We start from the raw sequence: 15,100 nt of genomic DNA, 5'->3' as shown, positions 1-15,100 counted from the left end.
CGGAGTTCGACTGCCCCAACAAATTGAAGTCCAAGTGGAGTTGTACTAGGCGTAGGATTAGGTTATTGAAATGGATGGAGCGAGAGAGAGTGGATGCAAACTTCCCAGCGGCCGGGTGAGTTAATTCCTCCCATGCCTCCTGGGGCTCGAAGTCTACGTGTCTACGTGGAATTCCCCATTCCATGCTCCGCCACTCCGATCCTATCGCCTCCTCCAGACTACACATCCCCAAACGTACTGTCCATTCAATCAGATTCATGCTTATCTCTCCTCCAAACAACCGAAAGCTAATAGAAACCTTGTCCAAATCTGTGGTGACCTAAATATGAATGTAGTAAAGAACTCCTTTGCTAGCCCAACACTGATATTCGGGTTCCCATTCTCCAATAACCATTCGAATCCTAACGCATGCAAATAAGAGAGAAACTGTTCGCGGGCACCCAACTCATCTAAAGAAGGAATATGAAGTACCTTTCCGCTCTTCACTTGCTTACTCCCTTCATCCTTGCTATCGAAAACCTTTTGTAGCTTCTTAGAGTCGAATAACTCCATCTCCTCCACTAGATCTTCAGTAAGGTCCACTATCCAGCGTCGGTACCTCAGTCTCTCTACCGGGGGATGTACTAGCTCCCGATGATCATGCGGGAGCTGTTGCTCACTGTACTCCTCATTCTCCAAGGAAATGTCGCTGTCCGATTCTGACTCTTCACTGACAGCGTATTCACTATCACTCTGTTCCCTCCGGTGTTCCTGGGCTCGCTGAACTGACTCAGTAATGACTATGCCAGTGTTCACTGTACGTGGCTTCTTGTTGCTGGGCTTCTTCTTCATAGGGGCCTTCCCTTTCCATTTTCTCTCTGCACGGTGTCTGTCCTCATCACTATCTCGCTCGTCTTCCGGTTCCTTCTCAGCGTGTGTTGAAGGCTGGTCTGGGGTAGAGGGTCGGGTCTCAGTACTGATACGAGTACCTTCAGTTCTCGGCTCGACGTGACCGGCTGGTGCAGATGCGAGGTCCGGCCCCTCAGCCATCTGTGTCGTCTCTTCGCCCTGGTCACTTGGCGTTTGGGAGACCGCTTCGGTTGCCACCGCAGTATCCTCCAAATCAGTAGTGGGTAAGGATCCCTCCCCAAGTTTTGTGGGAGTGGTCCCTTCCTCTTCACTTAAAATCTCCACCGGATCTACCGCCGTGTTTACCTTTGCTTTACTGGATGCCCACTTCCCTAAGCATCTTTGCGACATCCTCTTCGGCTTCGGCTGTTCTGCCCTAGGGTCGTCCTTCAACACCAACTTCCTCTTGACAGCTTTTGGTTTTATCACTGGCGGTGCCACTGGTCCGGGTACCTCTGTTCTTGCTACTGTTTCCTCCTCCTCAATATGCACATCACTCTTCCCCGCCTCTGTCTGGGGAGTTGTTGACTCTGTCCCTTCTTCTCTAGTCTGGCCTCCCACCACTTCGTCTACTGGTCGTTCGGCTAGGCCTTCTGAGTTGTTCTCTCCATCGTCTTTCCCACCCTCTTCTACTGCCCTTGATGCGAGGTCTAGACCCTCAGCCATCGTGGCGGTACCATCTTCCGTCCGATTTACCTCATCCAGAAGAGCCTGAAATTCTTCATCAATCATTAGGCCCTGCTTTCTGACCGTCTCATTTAAATCTATCTCTTCCCTCGTCGTTTCTTGGGGAATGGGCTCCGCTGTCAGCGTTTTCTCTGGTTCATCGCCTACCTTCTGGCTCTTTTCCTCCTTTCTTCTTCCCGCCTCCCTTTCCTCTGGTTCGGAGTCGTAATAGGCAGAGATGGGGTCAACATCCATTGAGTCACTTCCTTGGGGAGTTTGGGCGGATTCCGAGGGTTCGGTCGCCGAGGGAGGTTCCCTTTCCAGTGCAATTGTTGATGAAGTCGGAATGGAAGTGGATGGTTGTGTTGTGGGTTGCACATTCGGTTCTGATGCAGGTACTGCTGGGGTTTCTCCGGTCATGTTCCATTTGCCCCCGATTCGGCTAAAACCGGCCAACTCAGCCGCCCAATCTCGACTTGGGTCCTGCTGTCGAAGGAACTCCGTCATTACGTCTAAAGAAACCATCGTCGGAGCCTGAGGAATCGGCTCTGGTGGTTGTGGGTTCAGTGGCCGCTCTTCCATTGTCGGCTGCAATTCTGGGGTTTCTTCTCTACGGTTTGAAGTAGGTTTCTCGCTGGTGATTTTCTTCGCCCATTTCTTCTTTCCCATGGCTTAATTCGGTAAATTTCTGGTGGTAATGCGGGTGTTGGTTTTTGTGGAGAGAATGGTGGAAATTTCTGGAGAGAGGGATGGAGGTAAGGGTTTGTGACGTGAAATGGGATAGACGGTTTGATTATGAGGGTGGAAAAGGCAGGTGAGGGTTTCCAGGTCACGCCGATTCATATGGGAGACGGTTGAGAGCTCTGCCCCCTGATTGGACGTCGTCTCTCTTTCTCTGCACACGCGCCTTCCCAGTCGCTGTCCCCCTGCAAAGCTGCAACAAACCCCCAAATTCAAACTTCGTCCCTTAATGATTTCCCCCTATATTTTCCTAGATTAGAAACAAAGTGAAATAGACACTTAAATAAAATTGGGAGTTTCACCAAATGGGTATGCTGGTGGTCAGTACGTACTCCCAATTAATATTTGAGGTCCGAAAAATATTTTTTGGGTTTTCTTAAAATTAACTTGCATGCAACGGTTTAAATTAATTAACTACCACATATTTACCATATTTACATCTCTTTAAGGAAAATTGGAATTCTACTGTGCCAGCATATGTAAATCACACTAAAAGGAGCTAGCCAAGTGGAATTCCAATCCCTGTCCTACCGGTTAGTATGAAACCTGAGTATGTGGTTGCAGTGGAATCTCATCCACCACAGCCACATCACTGTTGTCCCTAAATACTTTTAGCCTATGTCCATTAACGATAAAAGGTTCAGAGTTAGGAAGACTCCCTGAAATCTCCACTGCTCCATTAGAACGGAGTGCGGTGATAACATAAGGCCCTGTCCACTTCGACTTGAGCTTTCCAGGCATGAGCTTCAATCTTGACTGGAAGAGTAGTACTTTCTGGCCATCATGGAGATCCTTGGTCCTCAGATTTCTGTCGTGCCACAATTTAGTTCTCTCTTTGTACCACATGGCTGAGTCGAACGACTCCAATCTAAGTTTCTCTAACTCCTGCAACTGCAGCTTCCTTTCCTCTTCACAGGCTGTAGCATCCACATTTACTTGCTGTACTGCCCAGTATGCTCGGTGCTCAATTCCAATGGGTAAGTGGCACATCTTTCCGAAAACGATTCTGTATGGAGACATTCCTATGGGAGTTTTATAGGCTGTCCGATATGCCCATAGAGCATCCTCTAACCTCATACTCCAGTCCTTCCTAGAAGGATTGACGGTTTTTTCTAGAATCTTCTTTATCTCTCGGTTAGAGATCTCTGCTTGGCCGTTTGCTTGCGGGTGGTAGGGGCTAGATAATCTGTGGTGCACACCGTACTTCTTCATCAAGGCTTCGATGGTGCGGTTACAGAAATGGGTGCCTTGATCAGATATTATGGCCCTTGGTACTCCGAACTGACTGAAAATGTTACTTTTGAGGAACTTGGCAACCTCTCTTGCTTCACACGTGTTCATGGCCTTGGCTTCTACCCACTTGGAGACGTAGTCAACTGCAACTAAGATATACAAGTTCTCATACGACGAGGGAAAAGGCCCTATGAAATCCATCCCCCATATGTCGAACAACTCACAAATAATGATCGGGACTTGTGGCATTTCATCTCGTGCTGATATTCCACCGGTTAGTTGACAACGCTCACAACTTCTACAAAACTCGTAGGCATATTTGTTGAGGGTTGGCCAATAAAATCCGCTATCCAGAATCTTTCTTGCCGTTTTCTTGGGACCGAATGTCCTCCACATGCCAAAGAGTGGCAATGTGTCAATACGTCTCTCTGCTCCCAGTCAGGAATGCACCTTCTTATCACTTGATCTGCTCCTACCCTCCAGAGATACGGGTCGTCCCAAATGTAGTATTTTACCTCACTCTTGATCTTCATTCTTTGAGCCTTAGTGACGTTCGGAACTTCTGGAAGCTCTCCTGAAACTAAGTAGTTGGCTAGGTCCGCATACCATGGCTCCTGCCCTACTTTTTCCTTTCATTTCTCTGTCATATCCTGGCCAGTAAGCTTCATCACTTCTTCCCAGTCAATTTTTCTGGCGGCGAAAATCACTTCACACAAGTGCTCTTTCGGGAATCGATCTCGCACCTCCTCGCTATTCTCATCCTACATTATCCTGCTCAAATGATCCGCAACTTTATTCTCAAGCGGGGTTTTGATTCTTTCTTGGCAATCAGGTACTTAATGGCCGCATGGTCAGTATAGACGATGACCTTGGATCCCAACAAGTACTGCCGAAACTTCTCGAATGAATATACCACGACTAGCATCTCCTTCTCCGTGGTATCATAATTTCTTTGAGCTTGATTCAATGTCTTAGATGCATAAAAGGTCACATACCTTTTTCCCTCGATCTTCTGACCCATCACAGCTCCCACCGCGTAATCGCTGGCATCACACATCACTTCGAACGGATGATCCCAGTCAGGAGCCCGAATAATTGGTGCAGATATCAGCTTCTCTTTGAGAAGGTTGAAAGCAGTCTTGCACTGTTCATCAAAATTGAATTCCACTTCGTTTTGAAGAAGTCTGGTAAGGGGCTGGGCGATTTTGGCGAAGTCTTTATAAATCGTCGATAAAATCCTGCATGCCCCAGAAAACCCCTTATCCCCTTCTGGTCAGTAGGGAAAGGCAGTTTGGAAATGTCGTCCACCTTGGCTTGATCCACCTGGATACCTCTCTCTGACTCCACGTGCCCTAGGACGATGCCCTCTGTGACCATGAAATGACACTTCTCAAAATTCAAGACTAGGCTCTTTGCCTGATACCTCTCCAGAACTACGTCTAAGTGATGAAGGCATGAATCGAAGGAGTCTCCGTAGACTGTAAAGTCATCCATGAATATTTCTATGCACTCCTCGATCAGATCGAAAAATATGCTCATCATGCATCGCTGAAATGTTCCCGGAGCGTTGCAAAGACCGAACGGCATGCGTCTGTACGCATAGGTTCCAAATGGGCAGGTGAAGGTAGTTTTATCCTGGTCTTCAGGGTCCACGTAGATCTGAAATACCCCGCTGTACCCATCCAAAAAACAAAAGTACTTCTTCCCAGCCAGTCGCTCCAACATCTGATCGATGAACAGTAGGGGGAAGTGGTCTTTCCTGGTTGCGGCGTTCAGTTTGCGGTAGTCTATGCACATCCGCCAACCAGTGACTAGCCTTGTCGGTATCAGCTCATTCCTCTCATTTTGAACCAACTGAATCCCAGACTTCTTGGGAACCATGTGTATAGGGCTGACCCACTCGCTATCGGGCACCGAGTAGATAATCCCCAATGACAGCAACTTTAAGATTTCCTTCAATATTTCCTCCCGCATGTAGGGATTCACCTTCCTCTGCGAGTCACGATGTGCTTTCGCTCCCTCTTCTAGCCTAATATGATGCATGCAGACGTCGGGGCTTATTCCCACCCAATCTGTAAGGCTCCATCCAATTGCTTTTTTGTTCCTCCCTAGGACGGTCAGTAGCCTTGCTTCTTGTTCTTGCGTCAGGCTGCTGCTAATGATCACCGGGTACGAGTTTTCCTCCCCTAGGAAGGCATACTTTAGATTCGCCGGCAGCTTCTTCAATTCAACTTGTGGGGGAAGTATGTCAGCCGGCAGAATGCTTCTTGCAGCATCCCCCTCCTTTTCCAACTCTTCATTTGAAACTTCATCTGTACTGACTGGTAGCTGAGCCACTGTAGCTCCAATAAATTCCTATTTCTGGCAGAAATCCTTAATTGCTCCTTCTATCTCTTCGTCAGTTATTGGCTACTGATCAGATCGCACCATGCAACCGCTTCCACATCAGCCTGCCCATATACATCTAAAGCTTGGAGTTTCTCCTGCAATAATTCAGTCTCAAGAAAATCTTGGACTAAGGGGTCAATTACATCAACATAGCATAGATTTTTAGAATCGATAGGCTTTTTCATGGCCTCATTGATATCAAAGGTAAACTTCTCTCCATGAAAATCAATGCAAATTGTTCCCTCAGCCATATCTACAATCGTCTTGGCTGTCCTAAGAAATGGCCTTCCTAACAATATACCGCTTGACTCCCTAGTTTCAGACTCACCCATCTTGATCACGTAAAAGTCAGCAGGATAAGTAAAATCATGTACTCTCACAAACACATTCTCTAACATACCCTCGGGACTTATACATGATCTATCAGCCAGTTGGATCAACATCCTAGTGTTTGACAACGTCACTCCCTTCAGCCGGTTATAGATTGACAAAGGCATAACATTAATAGAAGCTCCCAGGTCACACATTGCATGCTCGACTTTTACATCTCCTATAGTTATATGCAAAGTAAACATACCTGGATCGGCTCTCTTGGGTGGTAGCTTTTCCTGCACAATTGCTGATGCTATCCCTTCCACCATGATCTTTCCCTCCTCCTGGGCTTTCCAGGCTATGAACTCTTTAATGAATTTCCCAAGTGGGGGTAGCTTCACGGCCTGGAGGAATGGTATGGTAACATCCAGCTTCTCAAAAATCGACATGTAGTCCACTGGGTTCTCTTTCTTCCTTTTGGTCACGAAACGGTAAGGGAACGGTTTCTTTCCTTTCTCCTCTTCAACAGCCTTTCCGGAGTTTTCCTTGGGTACATTCTGGGCTGGAGTCTCTTTCGTCGGTCCCTTTTCCTTAGGCGAGTCCACCTTGGGTTGCATGCCTCCGGTTTCATCGTTTCTCGCTGGTTCCTCATCCAAGAAAAATGGATCCTGCATTTGGGGTAGAGGTCTGCGTAGCTCCTCTTCCGAGACAACGTTTCTCAGCACCTTCGTCCCACTAGGTTCTCCACTGGACTTTTTCGGTTGGGGTCCTTCATAGGTTGTACCGGACCGTAATGTGACCTTGCTCACATTTGCCTTTTCAGGTACATGGACTGTAGATGGGAGTTTCCCGGAATTCCCTTTCATTTCACCCATCGAACTGGCCAGCTGGGCCAACTGCCTATTCATAATATCAATATTCGCCTTATGTTCCTTCTGGGCACTCTGCATCCCCTGCACCACTTCATTGTTGGATTGCAATTCACCCTTGATAGTCTGCTGTGAAGCGAGCAGTTCTCCCATCATGTCCTCCATAGATCGTCTTGACCTGTTAGGATATTGGGACTGATTTGGTCCTTGGTGCTGGTTATACTGAGGGTTCTGGTTGGGCTGGAAATTTTGGAAGTTTTGCTGGTTTTGGTTAGGTGGGTAATGGTTATACTGGCCAGGAGGGTTGCATTGCCTGGAGGGTTGTACTAGTCTTGGTGATATTGATTTTGGTTTTGGTTTTGATACTGGGCCTGGTTTTGGAACTGGTTCTGGTTCTGCTGATGTTGGGAACCTTTATTAGGCTGATTCGGGTAATTTTGGAAGTTTCTCTCGTGGGATGGTACATAGACAGGGTTTGGTCTCTGGTTTTGTGGGGGTTGGTTTTGAGGTTGTTGACTGTGGGGTTGTTGGTTCCTTCCTGACCAGTTGAACTAGTTGTTGGGATTTTCTGGGCCACGGTTGGTATTTTGGTTCGGGCGAGGGTGGTATTGATTCTGACTTGGACCTTGGTTTTGATTTTGGTTCCCATCTCCCCATCGAAAATTCGGATGGTCCCTCCATGGTGCGTCCCGTTGTCTCCCCTGGATCCAATGCCCACTAGAATTATAGTACCCAACAGCATTGACTTGCTCCATATTCTCGAAGTTATTAGGCTGATCATAGCTCGGTCCTTGGTTTCCCTGTTTCGCACCCTTGTAGTTCCCAGCTGGGGAAGTTGGTGGTGCGTTCTTCTTGATCGCGCTTAGGAGTGTCTTCTTCAATTCGTCCATCTTCAAATCCTTCTTCTGCTCTATCTTATGCTCCTGGTCAGTAGACAAGGCACTCGCAATCCTTTCCCTGCTGTAACCATATCTTGAATTGTCGTACTCCTTCTTTGCGCTCAAGAGTCTCCCTAGGACCCTCTTAGCTTCACTGACCCTTAACTGCGTGAAACTTTCTCCTGACGAAGAGTTTGCCAGATCCTTTGTCGCCTTGTTCATCCCCTCATAAAAGGTGTGATGTATTTCTTTATCCGCCATACGATGGTTTGGACATGCATCCGAAAGGCTCATATACTTTGCCCAATAATCACTCAAGGGTTCATCGTAACCTTGCTTCACACTGGTTATCTCTCTCTTCAGCGCACTCGTCTTAGATGACGGAAAAAATTCGCCTAAAAAAGCTGACTTGAAATCTGCCCAACTCTCTATGGAATTGGGGGGCAATCGCATGAACCAGGTGTTAGCCTCCCCTTTTAGAACGAACGGCAAAGCCTTCAATCTGTAGTCATCCTCTGTCGCTCCTATTGGCTTCTCTGTGCCCTACAAATCTTACAAAACTCATGAAGGAATTCGTAGGGGCCTTCATAGCTTTTCCCGTAGTACGTGGGCAGAATTGCAATAACATGGGGCTTTACATCACAAGCTGTCTACCCCGGGGTGACTACTATAGCTTGCGGTGGTTCTCCTTCGGCATGCACGTTCAGTGTCCCGATCTCTGGATCATCATCTCCTTGGGCAGCCATTCTCCTCGAGTTACCCTCCAACTGTAGTACTTGTTCTGGTATTCCTCCCTCTATGGTGTCTTGCTCTTCGTCACTACTCGTACCTAGGTCAGACAGGGCTGTCGACAGGTCAGAACGAGTGGTCACGAGTATAGTCCCTCACGGAAATAATTTCGGTCTCCACTGGTCAGGAGCCGAGCTGCTTCTCATAAACTGAAAGAAAAAGAAAGGAAAAAAATTATGAACAATATATACGCCAAAGTATCACACACAATAACGGTGAATAACACCATTCATCCCCGGCAACGGTGCCATTTGATAGAGCCAAGGTGTTGCAGGTGTCGCGTCAAGCGAATGTTGTATCCTACTGATCAGGATGGAAACCCCAGCTAATCCTGAACCTGGCTATCAATAATTCCTCAACCCACTTCTACTGACTAGTATAGTGGATGTAAGGGTCGAATCCCACAGAGATGAATGCGCTTTGGTAATTGTGGTAATATTCTGGAAAGGTTGGTTAGCTACCACGCTTTGGGTTGAGACTCTAACTAGGCAAGAATTTAAGATGGTACTCTACTGACGAGGAGGGGTGAATGATGATTGATAAGCGGCTGTGTACGTGAGAGTGAGGGACATTATGTTTCAGAAATTATGTGGGAGGTACGGGGTTACTATAAAAGGCGAAACGACATATCAGAGAATAAGTGGTAGTTAGGTGACTAGGCTGACAGATCTGTAGGGTACCAGCAGAAAAAGTAGAGAAAAGTAAAGGACAAAAGCAAAAAGTAACTAAAAAGTAAAAGTGGTCCCAAATTTGGATGTGGACATTGTCTTCTCCAACAAGTATGAACACAAATCAAACAACTCAGATTCCATGAACGAGAATTTCAGGTTAACAAACTCCACAAGAACAGATCTACAATCTAAACTCCAAATCAAAAGATTAAACTACGAAACTGAAATTACGCTTACTGGGTGACATGCAAGGTGGCAGAAATCACGTAAACTAGGTTTTCACACTTAACCATTTCAGATCTAAAATCTAACAGCTATCTAAACTCATGAACTCAGATCCATCAATTCGGAAATGAAAACATGCTCGCAATACTTGGAAATTACCGTAACAACTAGATCTAAGCTATCTAGGCAGAAAGAAACAGAATCAAACAGGAACCGATGCATAAAAACAACTTCATATCATAAACGTTTGGATCTCAACCAAAATACTTCGAAGTCAGAAAGTATTGAAAAACGTAACATATCCAACGTAAGAAAAACAAGTAAGATTAACTACGAAAGCAAGTAAGATTGTTTTGCCACTCCGGGCGATGAAACTGCTGACACTACGATACACGCTGACTGGAACGAGAGGATGTGGAACTCCGGCGAACTGATGAGCTCCAGGTGACCATGGCTGTGGCGAGGAATGAGAATATGAAGGATAATGCTGAGGGACCGATCTACCGAAGAGAGGTTTCTAACTAAGCGTAGAAGTGATGAACTAATTGATGATGATTCTCTCTCCAAGTGATTTCCTTTTATAGGGAGGCCTCCCTTAATTTTTAGGGTAGACTCTCTTCATGAAATGACTCTTTTGCCCCTTGCTTGCGGCTGATCTTCCCAGCTATCCTTCTTCTCCATCTCGAGCCTTTTTGGCATGCATCCTGGTCAGTATTGCACTCTACTGACGCCCTTTTCACCTGAATTATCCGAAAATTCCCATACTGGCTAGAACACTTTCCCTGCACACTTTAGCAACTGTTTTGCAGATATATTCCAATTATGCACATTATACTGACCAGTAACCAAGGCCTAGAATACGACTTATCAGATATTATCGAACTAGGCACTCCATGTAATCTCACAATTTCACTAATATAAAGCTTAGCCAACTTCTCTAATGAATAATCAGTTCTTACGGCAAGAAAATGAGTTGATTTGGTCAACCGATCAACAATCCCAAACTGAATCTTTCTTCTGAGGTGATAAGGGCAATCCCACAACGAAATCCATCGTGATTCGATCCCACTTCCATTCTGGTATAGTGATTGATTGTAATAAACCGGACGGAACGTGATGTTCAGCTTTGACTTGTAGACATGTTAAGCACCTTGCCACATATTCTGTAATATCTCTCTTCATACCATGCCACCAATAGAATTTCCTCAAGTCACGATATATTTTATTACCTCCGGGATGTATAGAATATAAACTGTTGTGCGCTTCTTGGAGTATATCGTTCTTCACCTCTTTGTCATCTGGCACATGCAATCTTCCTTTGAAATATAAGTATCCATCGGGACTTTGATCGAATCCATGTGTCTTACTTACCTTGAGAGATCTGATCGAACTTAATCTTCATTTTATCATCATTCTTTTGAGAATTTTTAACTCGCTGAATCAGTGTCGATCTCACTCTTAGTTCTGCCACTAGATTTCCATCATTTGACATTTCCAGTCGTCCATTCATCGCTCTCAAAGCTGCAATTGATTTTCTGCTGAGTGCGTCTGCCACAACATTTGCTCTACCTGGATGATAATCAATCACAATCATAATCTTTAAGTAACTCTACCCATCTTCTCTGCCTCAAATTAAGTTCTTTTTGTGTAAGTAGATGCTTAAGACTCTTGTGATCTGTGTAGATATAACATCTTTCACCGTATAAGTAGTGTCTCCAAATCTTCAAGGTAAATACAACAACTGCCAACTCTAGATCATGTGTGGGATAATTTCTCTCATGTGTTTTCAATTGCCTGGAAGCATAAGTGACTACCTTGCCTTCTTGCATCAATACACAACCTAAACCCTAAACCCAAAAACGCAACTTCTGACAGGCAAAATTCACATTTACTGAGTTTTGCATACAACTGCTTATTTCTCAAAACTTGTAAGACAATCTTCAGATGTTGTTCATGATCATTCCTAGTTTTAGAATACACACATATGTCATAAATAAACACAATTACAAACTGATCAAGGTATGGTTGAAAAACTCGATTCATCAAATCCATAAAAGCAGCTGGGGCATTCGTCAACCCAAAAGGCATAACTTTGAATTCATAATGGTCATAACGAGTTCTGAAAGTCATTTTAAACACATCAACTTTCACCTTCAACTGGTAATAACCTAATCGCAGATCAATCTACGAAAATATGTTTGCTCCCTTCAGTTGATCAAATAAATCATCAATTCTAGGTAAAGGATATTTGTTTTTAACAGTTACCTTATTCAACTATCGATAATTGATACATAGTCTGAATGATCCATCTTTCTTTTTCACAAACAACACTGGCGCTCCCCAAGGTGATACACTCGGCCGTATAAACCATCGATCAAGTAATTCTTGAAGTTGGGCTTTCAACTCTTTCAATTCTGTCGGAGCCATTCTATAAGGAGCCATTGATATCGGTGTGGTGTCTGGTATAACCTCAATAGCAAATTCAACCTCGCGTTCTAGTGGCAAACCTGGTAACTCTTGAGAAACACATCAGGATATTCTGACACTATTGGTATATCAGTTAACTTCGGATCCTCTGCTCGTGTATCTAGAATATAGGCTAAATATGCCTTACAACCCTTTCTCACCAGCTTACGAGCCGTAGTAGCAGAAATCACATTATCAAGGTAGTCTGATCTCTCACCAACCACTATCACCTCATGGCCATCTAGTGTGTACAATATTATTCTCTTCTTACCGCAATCAACTAGAGCACGGTGAACATACAAACAATCCATTCCCAAAATAATGTCAAATTCACGAAACGGTAACTCCATCAGGTTGGCTAATAAGAGGCATCCTTGAACACTTAGAGGACAATTTCTATAAATTCGATTCACTACCACACTCATACCCAGTGGATTGACACTAAGATATCATATTTACTATTTTCTAAGGGTAAATTATGTTCTTCTAAGAGTTTATCACAAATATATGAATAAGTAGAACCGGGATCAATCAAAGCAATAACATGCACATCAAATAATGTAAAAGTACCAAGTATAACATCAGGATCATCAGAATTCTCGTGAGTCCGCATAGCATAAGCACGTGAAGGAGCTCTCGGTGTTGGCCTCTGTATTGGCTCAGATGCTGACCTCTATCCTCGTGCTGCTCCAAACCCCCTTCCGGTTCCACGACCTTGTTGCACCCCTGGCGCCGATCTAGTCTCAGAAGGTACTTGTCCCCTCAGACACTCTCTGTAGTAATGATCCTTAGATCCACATAAGAAGCACGTCCCTAGCAGGTTTCGACATTCACATCGGTTCTCTGTCTGATCCTCCAGTACTAGCCATTGAAGTTGTCTGTTGCCTTGGCCTAAACTCTGACATTTGACTTGGTCTTTGGCCTTGGAATCAGCTAGGCGCTGAACTCCTGTTACCTCTAAAGTCTCTGAATCTTTTCCCCGAGAATCGAGAAGCCGAGTGAGATGATTCTGCTGGTCGTTTCTCTTGATTCATAGAGCCTTCTTCAACTTTATCAGTAACTTTAAGTTGTTCAAGAGTCCGAGCAGCGTGTGATAACTTTGTCAAATCTGATGTCTCCAATCCAACTAGCCCAGCCTGGATAATACTCCTCAAATCCCTCCTGAACTTCCGACACATATCCACATCTGAATAATTTATCTCTGGTGCATATCGCGAAAGATGTCGGAACTCAATCTCATACTGTTGAACAGTCCTTCTACCTTGAACTAACTGTAGAAATTCTTGTCATCGGTCTTCTATGTACTGTTCCCCAACATAGCATTCACGAAATTTATTCAGAAAGAAATCCCACGTCAACATGTCTGGAAGAGTATCATGAACAACACTGGCCCACCACCTGTGAGCCTCTTCTTTCAAAAGTGCAGTTGCACCCTGTAACTTTTCATCTGATGTACAAGTCATGCAGCCGAATATTCGCTCTAACTGTTCCAACCAGTACTCGGCCTTGGTTGGATTATCATCTAGCTTACCTTTGAATTCTTCAGGGTGATATTCATGCATCTGTTTAATGATTGAAGATTGGCTTGGTGGCGCATTCCTAGCAATCTGTTGCATTGCAGTTGCCATAGTGCGTAATATATCATCTTGCCCCGCCATAGGAACAGCAACATCGGCTAAAAGAACCTCCTCACACTCAGAATTAGAAGAAAACTGAAGCAGTGGTACAGTGGAAACCTCCGAGAAATGTTTCAGAAGTTCGTAGTTTTCTGGGCTTAGCGGGTTATTATCGCAGGTTTGTGAAGGGATTTTCTATTATAGCGAAGCCCATAACTACTTTACTTCAGAAGAATGTATCATTTAACTGGAGCGATGAATGTCAGGTAAGTTTTGAAAAACTAAAGTCGATTTTGACGGAAGCACCTGTACTAATTCAACATGAATCGGGAAAGGAGTACACTGTATTTAGTGATGCATCACATAATGGTTTAGGCTGTGCATTGATGCAAGAAGGCAAGGTAGTTGCTTATGCTTCCAGGCAATTGAAAACACATGAAAGAAATTATCCCACACATGATCTAGAGTTGGCAGCCGTTGTATTTGCCTTGAAGATTTGGAGACACTACTTATACGGTGAAAGATGTTATATCTACACAGATCACAAGAGTCTTAAGTATCTACTTACACAAAAAGAACTTAATTTGGGGCAGAGAAGATGGGTAGAGTTACTTAAAGATTATGACTGTGTGATTGATTATCATCCAGGTAGAGCAAATGTTGTGGCAGATGCACTCAGCAGAAAATCAATTGCAGCTTTGAGAGCGATGAATGCACGACTGGAAATGTCAGATGATGGAACTCTTGTGGCAGAATTAAGAGTGAGATCGACCTTGATTCAGCGAGTTAAAGATTCTCAAAAGAATGATGATAAAGTGAAGATTAAGTTTGATCAGATCTCTCAAGGTAAGACACATGGATTCGATCAAAGTCCCGATGGATACTTATATTTCAAAGGAAGATTGTATGTGCCAGATGACAAAGAGGTGAAGAACGATATACTCCAAGAAGCGCACAACAGTTTATATTCTATACATCCTGGAGGTAATAAAATGTATTGTGACTTGAGGGAATTCTATTGGTGGCATGGTATGAAGAGAGATATTACAGAATATGTGGCAAGGTGCTTAACATGTCAACAAGTCAAAGCTGAACATCAAGTTCCGTCCAGTTTATTACAATCAATCACTATACCAGAATGGAAGTGGGATCGAATCACGATGGATTTCGTTGTAGGATTGCCCTTATCACCTCGGAAGAAAGATTCAGTTTGGGTGATTGTTGATCGGTTGACCAAACCAGCTCATTTTCTTGCGGTAAGAACTGATTATTCATTAGAGAAGTTGGATGAGCTTTATATTAGTGAAATTGTGAGATTACATGGAGTGCCTAGTTCGATAATATCCGACTGAGATTCA

At 44.5% G+C, this 15,100-nt stretch overlaps 1 protein-coding gene across 1 annotated transcript; it reads right to left on the bottom strand.

The window, feature by feature from the left end:
- Window positions 1–2,393: 2,393 nt before the first annotated feature.
- On the bottom strand, window positions 2,394–13,754 carry LOC121760433. The gene is made up of 7 exons (XM_042156100.1): window positions 13,432–13,754; window positions 13,082–13,287; window positions 12,168–12,484; window positions 11,672–11,817; window positions 11,475–11,623; window positions 11,032–11,229; window positions 2,394–2,488 (listed from the first exon to the last, which is right to left on the bottom strand). Exons 1-7 carry the CDS (start codon window positions 13,752–13,754, stop codon window positions 2,394–2,396), a joined length of 1,434 nt encoding a protein of 477 aa, XP_042012034.1.
- Between the last annotated feature and the right edge of the window lie 1,346 nt (window positions 13,755–15,100).

This window comes from Salvia splendens, chromosome 13, assembly GCF_004379255.2.
Source record: "Salvia splendens isolate huo1 chromosome 13, SspV2, whole genome shotgun sequence".
Classification (NCBI taxonomy): Eukaryota; Viridiplantae; Streptophyta; class Magnoliopsida; order Lamiales; family Lamiaceae; genus Salvia; species Salvia splendens.
Note: the sequence above shows the minus strand (reverse complement) of the source record. Positions and strands in the feature narration are given on the sequence as shown.